A 21,983-nucleotide genomic window follows, 5' to 3' on the forward strand; every position below is an offset into this window, starting at 1 on the left:
GTACTGTGTGTTTCTGTGTCAACCTGCTGCATTCCTCCAAAAGGTTCATTTCATTGGAAAATATGTGAAAGAAAAAAAGTTAAAGGTGCAGTTAAAATCCAGTCAATTTGGAAATTACACTGGAGTCATAAAATGATACATTTTTCAATGTAATTCACTAGTGATAATTTAAGAAATTAGGCTGGTGATAATCTGTATTTTCTCATTGTGAACAAATGAGAAAAATAATTTAAAAAGAATATAGACTATACAATAAAATAAATGACAAACAAGTGATCCAAGGCCTGATATATCTTATTCCTGTGTCATAGAAAGTCCAAAAACATGCTATCTTTATTTATTTATTTTTATTTTAAATGAATCCCACACACACACACCGAGTGCCTGCTAGTACTAGTGCATGTATGTGTGTGTTAATCCACAGCTGAAAATAGTCCCCAGCAAATGCATCGTTGCACCAGCTAAAAGGTATTGAGAAACAGACTAAAACATTTTGGTTATTTAATGGGATTTGTTGACAATAACTAAAGTATTGTTAGCTTTATATTTACATGAAACAATGGTCACATAGTCAGCAATTATAATATAATGTAGCCATTTTTATGTAAAAGTTTTAATCATAAAACAGTACTCTTCCCTCTTTGGGGTCATTTATTCCATCTTTAAAACAGTTGACAAACCAGACAGTGCTGTCTAATTTTTATTATGATATGGTGAATGTATTTTTAGAAACAGATTTGACATTTAACTATAGAACTAGAGACTTAATTAATTATTAATTTAATTTCTTATACATTTGCATTGTACAAACTTTGGTCTGTGTGTTATTGTGACACTACCTTCCTCCCCTGCAGAGAGCGTATGAGAGCTGTGTGACACTGATGCCAGCTCAGTCCATTCTCACTAAACCCTTTGTTGAGGTTAAAAAAAAAATCATTATTCTATCTTTCTTTGGAAGCCTGATGAAGTTATTATTTCTGATGAAGTGAAAAGCACATGTGTTCCTTCAGTGGTCAGTAGGGATGAAAATGATCCTGATCATCTTGCGCCATTCTACCATAAAGTGCAGCTGTCCATCCGACACGAACACATCTGTGAAAAACTGAGCCGGCTGAAAATTGGAAGAAAAACTCACACTCAGCTGTGCCATCGGAGATTTTGCCTTTACAAAAGCTACTCCCACTGCAATAATGCATCCCATTCATGATACATTAGTGCAGTGATCATAAACTGGATTTAGCAGATTGGCACAAACTGTTTTTGTGACTCATTTTTTTGCGAGCCAAATGACAGCACTTGGTTTTATGAATAATATCAAGTGTTTTCAGCTAAATCATAGATCCCAATATATAGATCTATGGGACAGGTTCCCACAACCCCCGAGCAGCAGTTCTCATTGAGCCTAAAATACACGACCCTGCTGACTTTCCACCCAAACCAATCTCCCATCTCTGTATGCACACTTTGAATTATTACCTTTGCACACTGATGGGAGCACAATGTTACGATTGTGATTGTATTTTAATTCTGATGGCAGAGTGAAAAAAGATAGCTTCCTCTGAGAATGGGCTAGATTTATGGGCCCTGTCCTGGCCCCCGGCCCCACATCCTCTCTGATCTGCTTTTACTCCGACGACCCCTCAACCCTCAGGGGTCATTAGAGAGCCCCCGAATGGTGCGGCTGGCCACCAGCCCATCTCACATGCTTGTTTTCCAATCAAATCACTATATTTAACGGGGACACGAGCCCAGGGCCAAGTCCAAACAGACATCTGTTTGAAATTGTTCCTCGCAATTATTTCACACAGAAGTTCTCCCTCTGCACCCCCTTCCGCATTCCTCGCCCCACTTTGGTCTTTTGTTTGTTGTTATTTGTTTTCAGAAAAGCCTCCCCCTCTGGATTGCTAATGGACAGAAATGAGAGGGGGGAAGTGTTTTTTTTTGTTTTGTTTTTTTTTTCAATTGGGAAGTGCAGTGGCGGCGAGGGTCTGGCTCCTGGAACTGCTGTCACAAAGATACATAGCCAGAGGAGAATAGGACAATCAGCGAGGGCTTTTTGATTGAGCTCAAAGCAGAGTGTTCACTGAGCACAGTGAACAGCTTTTACACTCAGGGGCCCTGCACCGCTGCCAGCTCATATGACGTCTCCATCAAGACTGTCAGTCAGTGGCTTTCATGTCGTGGTGATGGATTTATAAACAAGGCTGATATGACCAAGGAAAATTCACTTATTATTGTTCTGATTACTGGTTAGATTTGTTTTACTTTTTGGTTAAGAATAAGGTAAAGGAAAATAATGCAAGCTCTAAATGTTTTTATTTTGTAGTTTGATCAGTAATTGCAGGGAATGAAGATCCTTGGTGCACTGTATACATCAGATCACATCAGATCTGCTGGTCTTCCACTCAAAACACTGCTGTATGGCTGTGGAACAAGATGCGGCCACACTCAGTTTTGAGGAGGAGTCTACAGCCAAGCTACTGGCTCTGAGGCTGTGCTGAGCACTGGCAGCACCTGGTTAAGGCTGAGGAAAGATTGTTGTTTGATTTAATAGAGTGACCTCAGACACAGCAGGTTCATTAAAGTGATAGTTGGGGTAATTTGACATGGGGTTGTGTGAGGCACTTGCACAGAGTCAGTGTGTTACCTGCAGTAGATTCAGATCAAGTCCCAGTTTAGAGAAGCAGCAGGAAGCTGAGTGATGAGCTGCTGTGGACGGGGACATCCACAAAAACATGTTTTAGCCACATTTTTAAAAAGGCCCATAGAAAAAAGTTAATATGAGTGGAAGTGTAGAATGTATTTTGGATATTTTCACCAAGAATTTTCACACTTAACAGCCCTTTCATTTGGAACTACAGTTTGTGAACCATTGAACTACAGTATTCCTATTCACTCCACAGCTCAGCTGTTTGAGTCAAACAGAGCTAAGCAAAAGTGCATTTGTGCATAGTAGTACAGTAGTAACAGTTGAAAAAATGTAGTAAATATTCAAAATAAAGTGTACACTTAAACTGAGAGTTTTTTTTTGCTGTGGGCATTTGTTGGCTTAAACATGATTTAGCGTCCACAGCTATATCACTGGTGCTCCCTGCTGTTTCACTAAACCGAGAGCATGCTGATTTGAATCTACTGCAGGTGATACACTGACTATAGATAAGAACCTCACACAACCCCACGTGAAATAACCCCAACTCTCACTTTAATAATTTACTGAAACCACAATCGTTCCCTAACCTTAACATAATCCAGCCTGCAATTACCTTTGTCACCACAACCTAATGGGGAAAACAGTTTAGTGTTCAGACACTGTGTTTCCTCTGAGGACCATGACTGTCTGTGCAAAAGTTCTCAGTGATCCATTCAATAGTTGGGATATTTTAGTTATTTCAGCCCGGACCAAAGTGGTGGACTGACTACTTGTCTGACAGACCAGCATTGCCGTCCATAGCTTGAAAGGGCAATCAATTCAGCTTAAAATGGAAACTGTGGCTTCTTAAAGTAGTCTGCTGCCATCTTCTGAAGTTTCATTCATTCATAGCCTGACTCTGTATTTTTAACAAAAGCTTCTTCCTGCCTGGCAAGATGTGAACAGCCTCATACAGTCAGTGTTCACATAACCAGCAGAAAGAAGTTGGTGAGGCCAGCGGAGGAAAATGTGTCAGTCAAAAGAGGTTGAATAGGCCGTCACATTTCTGACACAGAGATTGTTGGTCTACAGAAATGCAATAGTTAAGAGGTCAGAGTGGCAAAAATATAGAGTGTAGTACAGTGTTCCAGACACCTTATACTTCAAGAACTACAGTATTTTGTTCATACATCAGAGTAGTGTCTGGAACCGTGATTACAACAGATTGATATGACTTTGTTTAGTCCATGTCTAACATCCTCAAAAGTCTAGAGAGTCAGGAGGAGCCTGTTTCAAGACCAAAATTGCTTCCAGGGACCTAGATTGTTGCAAAATATTATGGCTGGTTTCCTGGATATACAGGAAAATGATTATACATAAGTGCAGGATGATAACAATGGATTTAGTATGATTGGACAACAAAATTCCTTTGCATTTGATGTTTGGATCCGTGTTCTCTGACACACATTCAAATCTGATGAATGATGGTTGGCTCAGACTGGCTGTGCAGCTGTGAGGTGTATGTTGGATATATGAGCATTTAGCAGGAGTGTCCTGCTCTCAGTCAAAACAATGCTCTTAGTCACCCTTACCCATGTAGCCAGCGATTAGATGTGTGATAATGCTTTGTCACCTAAAATGGGATGTTTTGACACTTCGGAGTGCTAAAAGCCCAGATATCAGTGAGGACTTTAGCACTGTACCTAAGTTACACTAAAAGCCAAGTAGAGAGTGTGTTTTCTTTGGTCTTTTTGTAAAGATGCTACTATGAGCAAAATATATGTTTGGTAGTCATCTGTGAAGGGGTAGAATATTTGATTTAATGAACAGAAACATAGAAACAACTGTGTTCAATGCTGTTTCTTAATTTAGGCTTGGTTCACACCAGAATGTTGGGTTTCCATGTGGCATCATAGGTCAAAATATACATGAATTTTAAAATTTATCAGCACCTAGAATTTAAGAGTGTTTATCAACAAACTGTACAACTCCTAATACCATAACTAGTATTACATAAGGTGGTAACTTATTTAGTGGCCACAACCCTAACCCTAACCCAAGGAGTAAACTAAGAACGCTTGTGGTGATTATTAAAAGAGGTATGTTCAAGGTGCAATATATATACAAGTGAAATGATGTTCCAACAGAGGACGTCCTCTCTAACCAGTCAACAAGTACAATACTGACATCCTGTTGGTCCATATGTCTTAGATTCAGTTCTCTACCACAAACTACTGTATTGGAGTATGGCATTAGAAAATAAATTTAATGTACAAACTACTTTTAAACGTATCACAAAAAAATATAATACAATAAAATACAATTTTATATAGGCATTTTTTCAGATTTGTGTTTACCTTTTTTTTTTTTGTTTGTTTGTTTTTAGGTTTTAGCTGGCAACTTGTGTTAACCAATTCAACAGTTAGCTTATTGCAGCCCTGAAGGAATGTTAAGCTAACGGCGAGGACTGGGGGGCACGGCAGTAGCAGGAAGGCGCCTCAGTCCTCAGCTTCCTCAGCTGTCTGGGCTGGACCCATGGCAGGACTATATTGGCGTGAAGTGGTCCAACCTGCTACTGCATTTCTTTCACCTACGACTGAATCCCACAATGGGCAATGGACTACTCTTCAAGTAAGTCAAGTGAGTGTTACAAGAACCAAAGAAGACAGCTATCACAACCAAGTTTAAAACCTCACTGACCTGACCCAAGTGAAAAAAAAAACAGTTGTCAGAAACAACTCCAAATGGATGATAATGTTGTCCTGTAACTACTGGATGTGTAAATACGCAAGTATTTGCTAACATGTTGACCATATCAATTTAATAAGGTGATACTACTGTGTGTCAATCTTGTGTTTACACTGTGTCACACTGCCCCTAACCGGCAAGATAATTAATTACTGCTGATTTAAAAACAAATAAAAAGGCCACAAATATATAATACATTTTTAAAAAATGCTCAGTGATTTCCCAAAAAAAGCTGGACACAGTAGTTTTCAGCAAATGTTATTCAAACAGCAGTAAATAGAGCATTTGTTGGGGACTATTTTCAGTCATGGATTAATACAAATCTGTTGTGGTAGAGAGTATTTATGGTGGTGGGACAGTGTATGTGAGAGTTCAACAGTGTGGCTCATTGATGTTTGTTTAATAGTTTTTGAAGCAGTGCAGCTATAGATGGACATTTGCATTCAACTGTATATCACCTAGGAAACTTGATCTGATGAAATGAAAAAATTAGGTGTTTTTGGCACTTGTTCATCCCTTTCATGTGCAACAGCATTTCATTGTTTTTACCAACCATGCAAAATTAGATCAGCCCAAACCATCTGCCAGGCAATAGTTTAAGACTTTAGACGGTGGACGCTTACAGACAGTGAAATGTCTTTGCATTTTTAGATGTAGTTTAACCAAATTACAGTGGTTTAAAATGACACAAGAAGATGGCAGAGAATGAAAGAGGGAAGCTACAGTTCCTCAAAATAGACAGCATCCCAGATGCAGGCATTATATCCAGGATGTATGCAACACTTGTTCCTCGCTTTGAAGAGCGCCACAGTGGTTTACCATTCTACACAGACCTGCTGTGTGTGCTAAGAGGAACTTTACTAGGCAAGTGGACTATTATGCATTGTATGGAAGGAAACAATCTGTGTTTTGTCTGGGCAGTTTTTTCTTTGCTACATTGCCCTGGAGAAAAGAAGGGGTGAATATATGATACTTGCGAGATGGCCAGGCCTCATGTTCACAAGCTGGGACTCAAAGGTAACTGACCCTGGAGTCGCATATAGTGCAGTTGGTTTTTCTAAAATGCCTCATGACACCATCATCCCCTTCGTTCCACTGATTTATGATGGTATGAAGGTTATCTCAGTGTTGAGCTCTTTTAAGGGATTCCTGACCTGTGTGATTATGGAAAACAAACACCCTAAAATATCTGTTTGCAAGGTTGTAGGAGTAAATTCACATTCTTACTCGACTTACTCGACTCTTACACACCCGAGGAAGGCCACAATGCTGCCCTTCATCACAGACATCCCCTAGGCACTGTGCGAGTTGATCGTAATTCTTGCACTTCCAGAGTTTAGTGGGGCACGTTCTGCCCTTGGGCTAGCAGCAGCAGGATGGGCCAAAGCTCTGTTGGAGTAGTAGGTAACCCTGACTCAGACGCGGGTCATGTCCCTCTGATCTCAGTAGGAACAGAGCTCAACGCAGGAAGCCTTTGATGAAAACCTGAGCCAAGCCAGGAGAGAGGGGCACAATAGCCCAAGCCAGTGAATCGTTTTATTATGATGACTTGCCCTCAAAGGTCAAAGAGCACACTGTGACACACTCCAATACTTTATTATTCAGTATACATTTCAAATGGGATTTTAGTCGCATTTAATTACAGTTTCACAAAAACAATGTAGATGCATTCATAGCAGCATCAATAAAGTATGATGAGCGATGGATACACAGTTTCAGGGTCAGTTATAGGGTCTGGTGACCTTAGTGTTGATTAACCTATTGTCACATATAGCACAAAATTACATCCTCTAAACTAGGTACTTTCCCATTTAGGGACCACTTCCCCATTCTTAGACTTTTGGGCCCTGCTGTATATTCAAAAAGAACATGAGTGCAGATACAAAAAGAGACAGATGAACTTTCTCTTTAAAGTGTCATAAAATAAAAAAATAAAATACAGTAAGTACTTGTGCAGTAGGCACCTGGAGTAATTGAAATAGTGCACAGTACCAGTGCATGAAAGCAGGGAATGTCATCACCTTACTTCAGTGATGGGACTGTCATTGCTTTTGTATATGTGTTTGTGTGAGTGTGTTTTTTTTAATGCCTCTGTGCCGGCAACAGCCAGAGCCAGAGGCATATTGTTTTTGCGTTGTTCGTCTGTCTGTCCCATTCTCGTGGACACGATATCTCAGTAACACCTTGACGGAACTTTTTCATATTTGGCACAAACATATACTTGGACTCAAGGTTGAACTGATTCAATTTTGGTGGTCAAAGGTCAAAGGCCAAGGTGACCTAACAAAACATTACTCAATTGACACAGCAATGATGAAAAATTTTCACACAAATAGCTAATATTTAATATCACTGGATAAACTGGGATGTAATCTGAAACTAGTCTGAGTTGCAGAGGCGTACAACTGTGAGGTGCTAATTCTAGTTTTAAAGCTACATTTAGTCAGAAACCAGAGCTGAAAGTTTGAGTGTCAACTTTGGTAATGGCGCTAAATGAAATCTCAACTCATCCTATGGTGAACACGAGTGCCTGGCCTAACAGTACTAACAGATTTCACCCTGAACTAAAAATGTCATAAAATATAAAAAATGTGTGTGTGTGTGTGCGTGTGTGTGTGTGTGTGTGTGTGTGTGTGTGTGTGTGTATATATATGTGTGTATATATACATATATATATATATATATATATATATATATATATATATATATATATATATATATATATATATATATATATATATATATATATATATAGTCAGGGGATCACAAAAGTAATAAACATTCATCATCTCGGAAACATAAACGTTTTAACAGAATTATGTGTCCATCCTTTTGGTACATGTCAAAACATCAGACTGGACAGGTGATACCTTTGACATGGTGATGGTGCTACTTGAAAAAGTAAGGGGATAACTGAAGTAATTAGGAGTCATCCTCTAGGAACCTTGAAAATCTCTATCAATTTTAGAGGAAAAGTCGGGTGCCAGCCAACATTACCATAGTGGCTTAATAGAGACAATAAGCTAGGTAATGAAAGAAGAGAACGAACTGTCACAAATGTGTACAATAATGAGGAGGTAATAGATTTCATGATACTGTAATACCTCTGCTTTCTCATGAATTTTCTTGCAGGACCACTAGAAATTTCAATTAAACAACTGCTGTGTCATTGTTTTCAGAGTAGTGCAGATTGTGTTGTGCTGTGGTCCCATGAAAATTATACAACTTACACTTGAAAGCTATGAGTGCTTTACTGTATATAAAAAGTTATTTTCAGACTTTCCACATTGCATTTGTTCCATGAGGGTCAGCTGAGGATAACAATCTTTCATCCACTTGACCCTCTGACCCTCTGCCCCTCTGATGTGTGTTATTTTGTCTGGTAGCGGCCATGGTGCAGGGTGCGAATGTCACCAACTGACAGCTGACTTCCTGCCAAAGCCTTCTACTTAACGGACACCGGCACTTCAGAGCCCCCAAGTGAAATATTGGCCAACCTAGGGACAGCTGAACTGAGAGGAAGTGAATTCCACAGACAGAGAGAGGATGCTTCTCCTTCCCCTCTGCTCCACATCTCTGACTTCTTGGATAACTATGCAACTTCCACGATTGTGCTGTTTTAAATGGGAAGTGCAACCAAAGGGACACTTGCATTTTACATTGTTTAAGGTTAGAACACACTGATAAGGGATGAGCCTAAAACAACAGAGTCGTGCCCTCTCTGTCTTTTGTTTTTTTCAATCTCTAGTAGAATTAATGAGGCCAGTTTATGGTCACCAATTATCAAAGATCAGACTGGGTGATTTATGTTTTTGCTCCTGATATTTTTGTTCAGTGTAGGTAACTTGTATGTATAAATCTTTGTAACAGATTACAGCTCGACCAGATAGCTGAATATATCTTTAAGGCTAAAATAATCACTATTTTCATCAGGTCAATTCACCATGCCAAATGTGAAAGATGACGCTCATGGGGAAAAACCCACAAAGAATAATCATCATACTCCACATTTTAGCTTCTTTTAGGCCATTGTTTTGGTTTTATGGCCTGTAACTTTTGGTTTGGTTCAGTTTTACTGCTCTCTTTACAAGGGAGCATTTTTCAGAGGAAAACCAATCTGCACTGTTTACTGCCTGACTTGCATGGTAGCTACTAGCAAGTAAACATAATTGAGCAGTTAGCTAAAAAAAATAACTGCTCAATTATGTTTAATGTATGTTAGTTTAAAAAAAAAAGACCTAAATGAGAGTGAATTGTGAGCAGGTTGCCAGAAACACAATTCTTCACAATAACTGTTACTCTGCTAGCAAACAGGCAATTGTTTGCTGACTTGTTTAGCCATCTCAACTTTGTAAGGATATTATTGCTAACATGTTAGCCATATCAACTTTGTGAGGACATATTATGTCAAATATGTGACTCAGGAAGAGCAGGCCTCAGCCTGTTCAAATCCTTATTTTAAAAATATTCTGTTGAGAATTGACAAGGAAACAAGTTGATCTCTTCACTTTTTCAACACATGGATGCACTGTACTGAATGTCGGTAAACTCATGTGCTTCAGGGCACACCATTTCTCCTCATTTGTGTGCTTTGTCTAACCATCAATTTCTGCCTCACTAACCTCTTGTTCTCCTCCCTGGTGAGACTCTTTACCCTGAGGCTATTTTTCTCCCACCCTCTCTCTAAGAGAATATGAAATTCCAGTGGCTAAAGCAATGAGTGGGCTTCACTTTTAACCAGACCCCATCTGAATTTGCCGTCAAATTAAAGGTGATTTGTTCTCTTTCTTTTAGCATTCTGCATATTTCATTTTATCTTTTAAAATTTTATCGTTACATATTTTCTTATAACCCCATCTCCTTGCCTTATAGTCTCGTACCTTCTTACGAACTTCATACCAGCTCTTTCTTTCTCTCTAGATTTTTCCTGTCCTCTCATTTTTCTTGCACTACTTTTTCATCTCTCTCATCTTTCCTGTTTTATGTTGCCCTCAGATGCATATCTTCTGGGCTGCCCTGCCACTGTGAATTTCTGCTAACACACCATCTAACTTTAGAAACTGCTTTGTATATGTTTTGTGTATGGCATATCCTTTTTCACCTGGGTTTTCATCTTTTTTTCTTCCTCTGCTCTGACATCTAACAGTGTAAAGAATCCTGGATAAAAAAGTTACTTCTGAACTACTGAAAGTTACACATTGTCTTTTTATTAGCAGAACATCAAAAAAGATACACTGATATATGCAGAAGAAAGATGGGGCTTCAAAGTAAAACAAGTGTCGCTCCTCTTTTATTAATGCATATGCAGTTGCAGCAATCTAAAGAAATCTGACTCTAAGAAAACAGAAAGGAGTATGCAAAAGGTAATAGGCATTTACAGGAATTATTTTTAACTCTTGCTTTCATTCATCCTCAAGTAACATGGTTTGAAAGAGAGGTTTGTTTGCAACCTTTATGCATAGCTTTTCAGCGCTGTTGCCTCACAGCAAGAAGGTTTTGGGTTCGAAACCCGGGCGTGAGGCTTTTCTGTGTCCGCGTGGGTTACCTCCGGGTACTCCGACTCCCTCCCACCGTCCAAAGACATGCACATTAGGTTTATTGGTGACTCTAAATTGCCCGTGGGTGTGAATGTGAGTGTGAGTGGCTGTGGTTTGAATAAGTGTTATAGATAATGGATGGATGAATGGATAATGATGTTGTCCTACTTTGCTCAGTTGAGGATGAGAATTAATATTGCAAATTTATTGTAAAACTTGTATGTTTTAAGGTCATTAAGGTCATATTTTATCAAATCTTTTCCATTTTCAGAGAGTGATAAAAAAGAAAGAATGTAAAGCCAGTCACATACAAAACCCCAAAAGGCTCCTAGGCCTGTGTCATCATAATATGGACAATAAAGTTATAAATGATGATTTTTTGAAAGATTACAATTTATTAAAATGTTTTTTTGTTGTAACTGTTCCACGTTTGCCATAGTCATTAACGTCTTTAAAGGAACGGTCTATAAACATTTTGGAAAATGAGCTTGATCGCATTCTTGTTGAGAGGAAGATCAATACCACTGTCAGACCTTTAAATATGAAGATAAAAGTGTAAAGTTGGCACGTCGTGATTTAATTAGGTGTATGTTTGAATGCACATTGTTCCACTGAGGAACACAGTTTGTTTTTGCACTTTGGTTTTTGTACAAATGAAACAAATGACAGACATGTTAATTAGTGCTAATATGCAGACTTCAGCTGTTTCCAGTCTCAATCCAGCTGGCTGTAGTTAAATTTATTCTACAGATATGAGAGTGGTATTGACCTTTTCATCAAACTTTGACAGAAAGCGAATAAACTTATTCTGAAAAGCTCAAAAAAACTTTTTTTTTTTTGTGAAAGTACTTCTATAGCAAAATAGTAGTAAGTATATGAAAACAATGTCACTGTTTTAAAGAGGTAACTCGTAATCATGAACCTGTGGTGGATTATCACCTGAATCTGCAGCTGTAGCTTCCCTCGGCTTTATGAAACTTTGCAGTGAGTTTCAGCTCACTGTTCAGTGGTCTGGTCTACAACTTGACTGTCACTTTCACTGCTCTCATAGTGTCAGTTTTTGCCACAGGAAGCAGCTATTTTCAGTGATAAAAACTCTAAAAGGCCACTGTGCACTGCCTGCGCAGAATCAAACAGCAGCATAGTTAGCGACCAGCTAGTGAGCACAGTTTAACAGCTCAAAAGTTAGATAACACTGTCAGTAGTTGGTCGAGAGCAAAAATGGAGCTAAAAATAACAATTTTGGAGTGACATTCATTAGGTGACCAGACACCACTCAACACAAATAACTGCTGGATGTGTAAATAAATGTTTGCCATATTAACTTAAAAGGTTATGGGCTCAGGGTATTGCTACTGATTTCCTGAATCAATTAAATTCTGATTCCCCCCTTGTGAATCTGATTTGTTTTGATTCAATATCAATTCTGTTAGAGATATTTCAATTATAATACCAATTTTGATATAAGATTCTCAGAGAACTATTTCTGTAAATTGTACCTCTAACCTGGTGCAATATTAAAAATATTACTATTTACATTACACATGCAACTGTAAATCTGCCTTTAGACCTGTTCCTCCAATGGAGCTGTGTCTGGCATGTTTTATCAGACGTTACCAGATCTTGTTGTGTGAGGAGGGCGGTCATGCGAGACTAACAGGGTTACAGCTACACACAGGACACTGTAAAAAGCATGTATTAAAAGTTTGATCTCAGGATTTTACAAATCAATATCAGATTATTCAATTGAAGATCAATTTAAATTTGAGAATTGATTTTTTTCAACCTAGCTCTATTGATCACACATGAAGAGGGTAGCTTACCAGTAACCAGTTTGGAAAGTGACATAATTTATTTGATGCCATCATTGGTAGTCTGTTTAAAACATGTTTAGGCACATTATTTTTACAATGTTAATTACCAATTAAAAAAAATAAGTTTAAATTAATACAAAACTGGTTCTTAGAATCATCTTTACTGTATGTGTATACAGTATGCACCCTTCATGTGTATGGCCACTGGAGTTACAGTGAGTATATTGGTGCTTGCCCTTAGTGCCATATTCTACAGCAACATGAGAACATGCCAAGCATGATTTCACTCATACAATACTAGTCTTACTTTAATGGGGCCTCTGGGGAACTAAGACCATGTGATTTCAAAGAAGACACAACGAAGGGATTTGAACAGAAAAAAAAGGAGATAGTTTATTTGAAATGTACAAAAGCTATATACACACTCATACAAACCCACACACACTGAGCATAGTAAAAGTGAATGGGAACATACACACAAACATTTGAAAGGCTATTTAGAAATTCAGCAAACATAATAAAACTGAGGAATTTTGAGGGCTAGTTCACCAATCCTGTCAGAAGCAGGATTTCATTATCAAAGTCGAAGTTCCTTCTTGGACTCTGCAGTTCATCCAGAACCCAGGGGAGGTATAGGGCGCAGGGAGGGGAGGTGGTATGAATGCGTTAATTGGGGTTGGATCTCTACTGACAACACACAGAGGTACTTGTATATTCTTTTAGAGAATGCTCTTCATCAGACACAGGGATTCATGTGCCCTGATAGACTAAGAGGCATATCCTTGTCCTTTCCAATTATTTACCCTTGTGAGATGGGACCACGGAGAGTTAATGCCTCTGATCCAGAGGGCAAAGAAGGAAATCTGTTCAGCGTTCATCAGTGCCATCCCCAAGAGCTCAGGCCATGATCAAGAAGCACTTAATATCTGTGGACTATAATTTTGTACAACCATGTGTTTAAACTAGGGCTGTCAAATGCTTTATTTAGTAAGTGTGTGTGTGTGTGTGTGTGTGTGTGTGTGTGTGTGTGTATACACATACATACATTCAGGTTATTAGAACATTTTTTTGCTTAGTTCTTATGTTGAAATATAGTTTAATTAAGTGCATACATACTGTAAACTGCAATGACAATTAAGGTTTTTCTTTTTTTTTAATAATAGGCATGTATATAGATTTCTACATGCATGGTTTGTTGTTTGTGCTTCAAATATGTTCATCAACCTCCATGCTTTAAGCACCAGCAGGATTGTGAAAAGCATACAAAACATTAATTTGCCTGCAAAAGCATTTACACTTCTACATCATGTGATATTTTTAAACCTGGTTCCAAACAAAAAGTTTATCTTTCTTATTTTTTTTTCATACCCTTTTTTTGATATTGTAGCACTGCAAGTTTCTTCACTTATCTCACATACTGAACTGTGCACACAGAAGGTACAGCAAACTGCAGCTTAGCCTTGTGAGAATATGTTTTACAATCTCAAGAAAAAAACCCCATAAATGTTATTGGTGTCATTTTAAAAAATATAATTTAAATTGTTCATTATCCTTTCTGAATGAATAGTAGGTGCTCATATGTTACTGTAACTTTGACAGCCCTAGTTCAAACATCAAAAGTCTATAGCATAACTTAAAGCAAGTACCATACATTAAAATCTATACACATAAACGTCTTCATGAGAAAATATTATCTGATATCTACATATCGAGTCCATTTCCTGGTAACTGTTGTCATGTCACACTCAGACGCTCAACCTTGATGTCCTCAGCAAGGCACTATGTGAACTGCTTTCAGTGCACCACTTTGTAAAGGGCTTTGACACCAGCAAATACTGAATGGCAGTTTTTTGAGATGCATTCATATACCCTGGGCTATCATATATTTGTAGCTAAAAAGTATGGCTTTTTAACAAATGATGATAGAAAATGGTCCTTAACCCTAGCTATACTTACTATTCAATTTTTAATGCAACATATTATAATCTGAAGCAAATATTACAAGATGAGCATATTACTATGGCCAATAAAGAAAAAAAAGTATGAAATTACCAGTTTTGCATTGTTCAATCAGTGCTTTCTCATGTAGTCCATATATTCCTGATGTAGAAATGGTAAGAATGGGTGGGTGATGAGGTGTTTGATTGCTCTCAGCTTATCATATTGAGGAATTTGCTTTCCTCAGCCAAAGCTGTGAGCATGGAGTTCATGTCACCAATGGCCATGTTGCCAATCCCTGCTGGTACAGACGCGAGGGTGACAGAGTTGCGAGGGGTGGTCAGTCGTGAGGAACTCTGGGAGAGACTCTGCAGGAGGCCAGGACTCAGGGTGCCTGACATTAGGCTGGAGTGGTCTCCATCATCTAGCATGGTATCAAAGTCAATCTGGGCATGCTCTGTGCCACCAGATCCACCAGTGGAAGAATCCACTGTACTGCTGGAGACCTGATTGACTCCTGGTGAGGCCATGTTAGCTGCTGCAGTGTTGCTGCTGGCAGGAGCCTGGGTGGCACAGGGGGACATGGGGGTATCAAAGCTGACAGAAGTTGGCTCAAACATATGAATCTGACCTGTGTAGAACACAGCAGAGTTTTGATTTCCAGAGTTGCTGTTGTGGGCCACCAACCCACTTGGCCTCTTTGGGCTTGCCTCTGAGGTGTCATTACCGTGACTGTGGCTCAAATCAGTTGGCTTGGGTATTCGGTTTGGTTGGATCATGCTAGACCCTGTGTGTTGTCTGGTAATAGACCTGGGCTCTGTGGGAGGCCGGGGTTGCAGCATTGCTCTGCCTCCATTATGGATGTTGTGCTGCTGCTGCTGCTGCTGCTGCTGGGAGACAACACTGTAATTTTGCTGCTGAGCCACTTGGTTCACATGAGAATACTCATCAGCTTGTGTCCTTGCTCTGTAACTTTGCAGTTCTGGATCTACCATACTGTTGCGGGTAGGTCTCACACTAGTGCTTCCAGCTATAGAGTTTGGGGTTGCCTCTTGGCCATACCCTTGCTGAGGACTCATGTGCTCACTAAAGTTCACACTGTTGCATTGCCTCTGTTGCTGATTTTGCTGGTGGGAAATGTTCATCAGCCTCTGGTTGTTGTGGTTTACGTACCCCTGCATAGACATATTCTGACTCATAGGCACTACCTCCTGGTTGCTGCCCAGGCTCTGACCTTGTGTCTGAAAGGATCCAAAATTGTGCCTCTGCTGAACAACAGCGAGGTTCCCCCTGAGAGGATGCTGCTGTTGTCTGGAGAGCTTGGTTGTGGTGTCCACAGTCCCTGAGCTCACCTCGTTCCACTGTACCGGCATGTTATTCTTGTTCATGTTGTCTGATGGTGCTGAGAAGGGCAGATCCTGACCAGACTGAGTCATGGTGGCATCCACCATGGCCATCCTCCTCTGCGCATAAAATGATGCTGCTGGGGCCATGCCTGTCTGGTACCCCTGAGTCTGATTGTTGGAATGATAATCCACTTGCCCCAAATTGTGACTAGAAGGGCCAGAATTCTGGGACCTGAGGTACTGGACCACATCATCTGGAAGCACCATATCATCCTCCCCACTTGCCCCCCCCCCATTCATCATCCCATCTACTGCCATGTTCTCCATGGCTACGTTCTCAGAGATGCTAGGTGGTCTGGGGGCAAATGGGTAGCGTTGCAGGCTACCATCAGAGCGAGTGTAGCCATGCGTAGCCAGAGCCTGGTGGTGTTCTGAAGCTGAATGACCATTCATGGGGTTCATGCTATTCATGCTGTTATAGCGCTGGACCCTTGGAAAGGAGACATGGTCAGTGGGACGCCGCACTGGGTCACTGGCACGGCGTGGAAGGTTGGTGGGTACCTCATGGGGCATCATGCTCTGGGTGCCATATCCAGTGTCACTGCAGCGCCGGGGTGCACAGGGTGGCTGATGGAATGGATGAGACGAGCCCTCCTGGGAGTCAGTGTACAAGGCCATGCGGGTCCTCAGGCTCATTCGATCCATATTGGGGAGGGGTGTAGGTGGAGCTCCACCAATGGCAGCAGCATACTTTGCCTTGAGCCGATAATGCTGAGCTGGTGTCAGACTGAGGAGACTCGGGAGACCTCCTGCACCGCCTCCATTGACACTACTGCCTCCACAATGGCTGGCCTCACTGGAGCGGCGAGACAGGTCAGTGGAGATCGGGTCATAGGAGTCAGCTGAACTGATGTTGTTGTGGCGGTTAGCACCGAAATGGGACGCCTCACTGGAGCGCCGACTGGAATAGCAGGGTGAAATACCGGAAGAGCGCCGACTCAAGGTATAAGCTGAGCTCATGGTGCTGGTGGTGCTGTCACGCCGCTCATTCAGCTGGTTCAACAGTGTTATTTCACATGAAGACAGGTCACCTGTGCGTTGGTTTGGGTGCAGGCCACTTAGGTTACTAATCGTGTTGGAGTTCTCCAGCAGGGAACCTGGAAGATACAAGGAACATTATTACACAATGACACCAACTAATGACATATTTACAATTATTTAAATTCATAGGGTGAACATTACTGTGTATGGCTGCTCTGTCTATTGGACTCATACTGATAAGACACAATGCCATTTAACCATCTTGCATCATTTCACATTAAAAGGTCCCAAATTTTACACTTTTCCTGTGTTTTATTTGAAGTGCTGATATCCATGAGAAGATATATTTGTGACTTTAAGTACACAAAACCCATCTCAACGTAGTTTTACATCTCCTCTCTCAGGCTTCTCTCTGGAGCTCTAGTAACAACAGGTCAGTCAGCCAATCAGACTCAATCAGCCTCTTTTCTGATTAGCTGACTGTTTTTTGAGTGATCAAATGATCAAATAAAAATCTAGCAGATTTCAGGTAAACACTCAGAGAAACCAAATCCTGCAAGGCTGGATGGTGGGTCCATCCTTTGTTGTGACATCACAAAGTTACAGAAGTCCTGATGGCTTGTTTTAAGGCTCAGTTTCTGAATACTTGATACTTTCACAGTATTAATATAGAACCTAGACCTGCGTTATACTCTAGAAAGACATGGACTTTCACTTTCTCTTTCACTTTCTCTCACTTAATACAATATTGGACCTTTTAGCACTTTGCCCTAAAAATAACACCACCTGTTTCCTCACCCTCCCACACTTACCGACTGCAGGTATGGGAGGAAGCTTCATGCTGCTGCGTTGGCCCTGTGGCAGCTGTGGTGCGGAGTTGACCCAGGGGCAGGAGTCCCTCACTGTCTTCAGCCTTTCCTTCTTGATGTTTTCCAGCTTGATGGTCACCGCTCCACCATGACCTGCAGCTTTCCTCAACTGAAGCCCCACCCCACCCTGCTGTCCCCCAGCGGGAACAGTGGAGTCAACCATGGGGCACTCATTGTGTGCGCTGAGGTCCCCGAAGCTGCCCCCGCTGTGCATGGCCATCTCTACCCCACTGTCGTTGTTGTTGGCACTGCTGAGAGGCGATGGCTCGCTGCTGCATGACGAGTGGCCGCCAGGACTGGACTGATACGTCTGGAGAAGGACAGCCGGAAGAAATTTGATGTAAGTGCAATGAATCAAACAATAGAAGCTTGATCATAATTGATAGTAAATAAATATTCTGCTGAACCTTGGTAACCCTGATAACAATGTGCTATCTGCATATACGATGTGATGAAACACGAAAAATGAAAAAAACTAAAGTGAAATTTAAAAATAGAAATGAATGAAATAATAATAATAGCTACACCAACATGCCAAGTTCAGAGAAGCCCATTATGTATTCTTCAATATTAAATAATCACCACAGTTAAAAATTCTGATTGTAATGGTGTTTTGTAATAACTAATGTAGGACTATAGTTCCATAATCTCATCAGTTATGGATGGGTTTGATTTATTCACAACATGAAAAACAAGTGGATAATAGATGAGTTCTGTGAGCAACAATCCAGTGGCAACAAATTCAAACTGGCCCAAAATGAACTAAAGTCTTGATCACAGCTTGACGCTGGCACTATTTGTTCAGCGCACACGCAAAAACAGTCCCAGCCTTTGAATATTAATGTAACAATGACTTTTATCATCGGCCGACAGCGGAGGCTACTGCCAATGATCTTGTGGACAGAAAAAAAATCCAGTTTAATGGCAGTGTGTCCACACATGCATGTGTGTCCTACATTCGAAGGAACTCATACACAAGTGAAAATGGATTATAATGCAAAAAGCCATTTTATATCATGCAAATATGCAACAGCGTAACATGAAACATGAGAACACATTTTCTCCCATGCTGACGAGACTGAGAGACAGTTTGAGTGCTCACCTCAGCGAAGTCTGTCCATTAGGAAGGTTATAAGGGAAAGAAAGAAGCAAGTTCAAGCAACAACCAGAGAGGTGAGTTAGGAAGGATGCAGGCGGTGCTGGCAGTAAACATTTAACCTCAGAGGAATGTTAGTAAAGTGGAACAGTGGGAAAATAAGTCTGTGCCTCTCTCTGTTGGTTCCTAAACATACAGAGCCATCAGTTAAACGATCATGTTACTTTAACAGGTGACATAGATTTGCTTTTAAGTGCTTTTTTCCCTCAAGGTGCAGTGAATCAAATCCCAAAGTGCAGCTTCAGTAACAATGATTTTCCTGCATACACACCATGGAGGCCTCCGTCTTGATAGATTTGATTTGTAGGCAGTCCTCCACTCCTCTAGAGGTGCTGTTGGCCTCCATCTTGCCATCTGTGCCTCTTGCACCGTGCTTGGAATTCGCCTCATTCTCGCCGTTGCCTTTGGGCGGCTGCTGTCGTGGCGGAGCATCACTGCGTTGTTTCTTGGTGACGTGGGCCTCTGGTCCGTGGACTGTCTTGACGTGCTTCCTGAGAGAGCTGGGGTCCGTGTAGCGCTTTGTGCACCCAGGGATCTTACACACATATGGTTTCTGCCAAGAGGGATTTAACACGGTTGATATTGCAGAAGGAGGGAAGGAATCGTGACTCAGTCTCAGATGTGGATGGAAAATATTAGCACGCAACACAAAAGCTCATCACAGAAAAGACACAACATATGAAGATTTGACTTTTCAAATTGCATCTTGGCACATGCCCCTCACTCACCCAGTTTTGCCCCCCTCACTATTATGGTTTCATGTCTGTAATGTACATTATCTTCTTACTGTCCTGCCACCATAGTCCAGGTAAGAGAAGATCTGAGTTGATAAAGATCTTGAGCAATGAGCTTAATGAGGAGAAGCAAACTTTTTGCCCTGGTTACCCCACTCAGACAACATACAGGCTGCCCTGCCTTATTAGTGAAGGCCGTAGGGGCTGGATGTAGCCTGAGAGGTATACCTGTGGGTGAGGGTGGAATAACGGTGTGGTACTGCTGCTACATTTTTAGGTTAATATTTTACTTACAGTCAATAAGACTTGACAGGAGAGCACAGGATGCTCATACAACATAATATCACAAAGTATCAGATACATTTTTGTTTGCACAAGAGTGAGCTGCTGCACTGTCACCATCTTGGCAGTGCCTGACTCAGCCTAACGCCCAGCTAAGAGGTGGGGCGAGTGTAGAGCCGAGACGATGCATGCCAGTTTGTGGCAAGCATATGCTCACCCACCTGTCACTCAGAGCGCCCACGCCCACAATTATTCTGAACTTTAAGCCTTAATAAAAGTTGTATAAAATTTCACCCCCTCGGTCAAATTAGCTATATTAACCAAAACCATTTTTGTACCAGGCTGTAAATATGTTTAATTCTTGGTCATTGAAGGAACTGCAGTTTTTAGCACTTGAGTGTTGGCTTTGTTTTTCAGAGGTTGCTGCCCGGTGTGAACATACCTCGTTTGAGTGTGTGCGGTTCTGGTGCTTGGCCCGGTCTGAGGCGTTGGAGAAGGCCTTGTTGCAGCCTTCATGTTCGCACACATACGGCTTCTCTCCGGTGTGGGACCTGAGGTGGGTCTTGAGGTTTTCCAGGCGAGAGTAAGCTTTGGAGCAGCCCTCAAACTGCAGAGAGACAGATGGACAGACAGACGGACAGATAGACAGTGAAGCTGAGTGCTGTAATTTTGTCTGCAGCTGGTTAGAGAAAAGAGCTGGGAAACAACAACAACAAAGCTCTGTGTGTTTCAGTTTTCAAATGTAGTCTCTCTTGGACTCTTGCCCACCTACTGTGGCGTGCCACACAAAAGCAAAGCTCTGCTACACTTTGGTAAAAAGGGCTATTATGTTAAATATCTAAACTAAGTGTGAGGTGTGGCAGAGCTCTTTGTCTGGTGCGCTTTACTGAGACAAAGAAAGGCCTGTGTTTTGCCTTTGTATTCACTTGTACTGTACAAACTATAATTAGGTATTCCTTCTGAGCAGTCATTGTGAATGTAATTGGCTTTGAAATTAAAAGAAAATCAAATTAGACTGGCCCAGGAATGGGATACAACAGTCAGAAGATTCCTGCTCAAAAGACTAGACTAAAGGGGTGTTAGAGTGTTATGAGAAGATGCACGTGGGATTCGTGCAGAGAATGTACAGCGTGGTCTTAATAAGGACTCTCGGCCCCCTGCTTGTCTGCAGATTTTAATTATACACCCACGCTGTCAATCAGCTTTCTGAACTCTCTCCTTTACGAGTCATCTGTTTTAATGCATTCACAAGAGCATGTGAGCGCGCTTTGAAGCCGAGCAAACAGGCCCGCAATTTGATCTTCACACAGTAAATGAAGGCTTCAGTAAAACCCCATTATTTATTGACCAGGAAATATCACTGGTTCCAAGCACAAAGAAAATCAGATGGATTTTTTTTTTTGTTTTTTTTTTATAATTTTTTTCCAGAGGCAAAGGGAACAGCTGTAAGATAGAGACTGTGGGGCTGCTAATGTGGCTAAATAACGTCTAAGATCCATTTTTAGTTAACCAGTTAACTAGTCAGTTTGACGGGCAGGGTAGGGAGGGTCAAACCCGCTAACACTCATAATATCAGGCTTTTGTCGACGATGGAAAAGGTAACAATCAGCATCCACACCCAGGTGAAATTACTCTTTACTACCCTTTTACACCAAAATTAGCAGGTATAAGCACATTTTTTAAACGCAGGTAAACCAGTTAAAAATGGTGACTGACTCCTTTTATGCTGCTGTGTACACAGAACTGCAGGGAGCAATCACGCACATGCACACAAACGCAAGGATAAAGAGTGAGCTGCGAGCTGCCATGCAAACTGGTTAAACAGATTCCCGGGTTGGTGCTCCTGTAAGTGTTGGGGCCTCCATGTGAGACACTTCAATCGGTGATTG

The 21,983-nt window shown here is 41.0% G+C and overlaps 1 protein-coding gene across 1 annotated transcript in view; it reads right to left on the minus strand.

Moving 5' to 3' along the window:
* Positions 1-13,095: 13,095 nt before the first annotated feature.
* gli2a (GLI family zinc finger 2a) overlaps positions 13,096-21,983 on the minus strand; it is an 89,808-nt gene continuing 80,920 nt past the window's right edge. The window contains exons 11-14 of the mRNA XM_071484420.1: positions 20,537-20,701; positions 19,350-19,631; positions 17,866-18,232; positions 13,096-17,169 (exon numbers count right to left, since the gene is read on the minus strand). Coding sequence (XP_071340521.1) covers positions 14,879-17,169; positions 17,866-18,232; positions 19,350-19,631; positions 20,537-20,701 — 3,105 coding nt within the window. The 3' untranslated portion in view covers positions 13,096-14,878. The remainder of the gene's footprint in view (positions 17,170-17,865; positions 18,233-19,349; positions 19,632-20,536; positions 20,702-21,983) is intronic.

This window comes from Trachinotus anak, unplaced genomic scaffold (assembly GCF_046630095.1).
Source record: "Trachinotus anak isolate AG129_WGS33_773 ecotype Australia unplaced genomic scaffold, CSIRO_AGI_Tana_v1 ptg000001l, whole genome shotgun sequence".
NCBI lineage: Eukaryota > Metazoa > Chordata > Actinopteri > Carangiformes > Carangidae > Trachinotus > Trachinotus anak.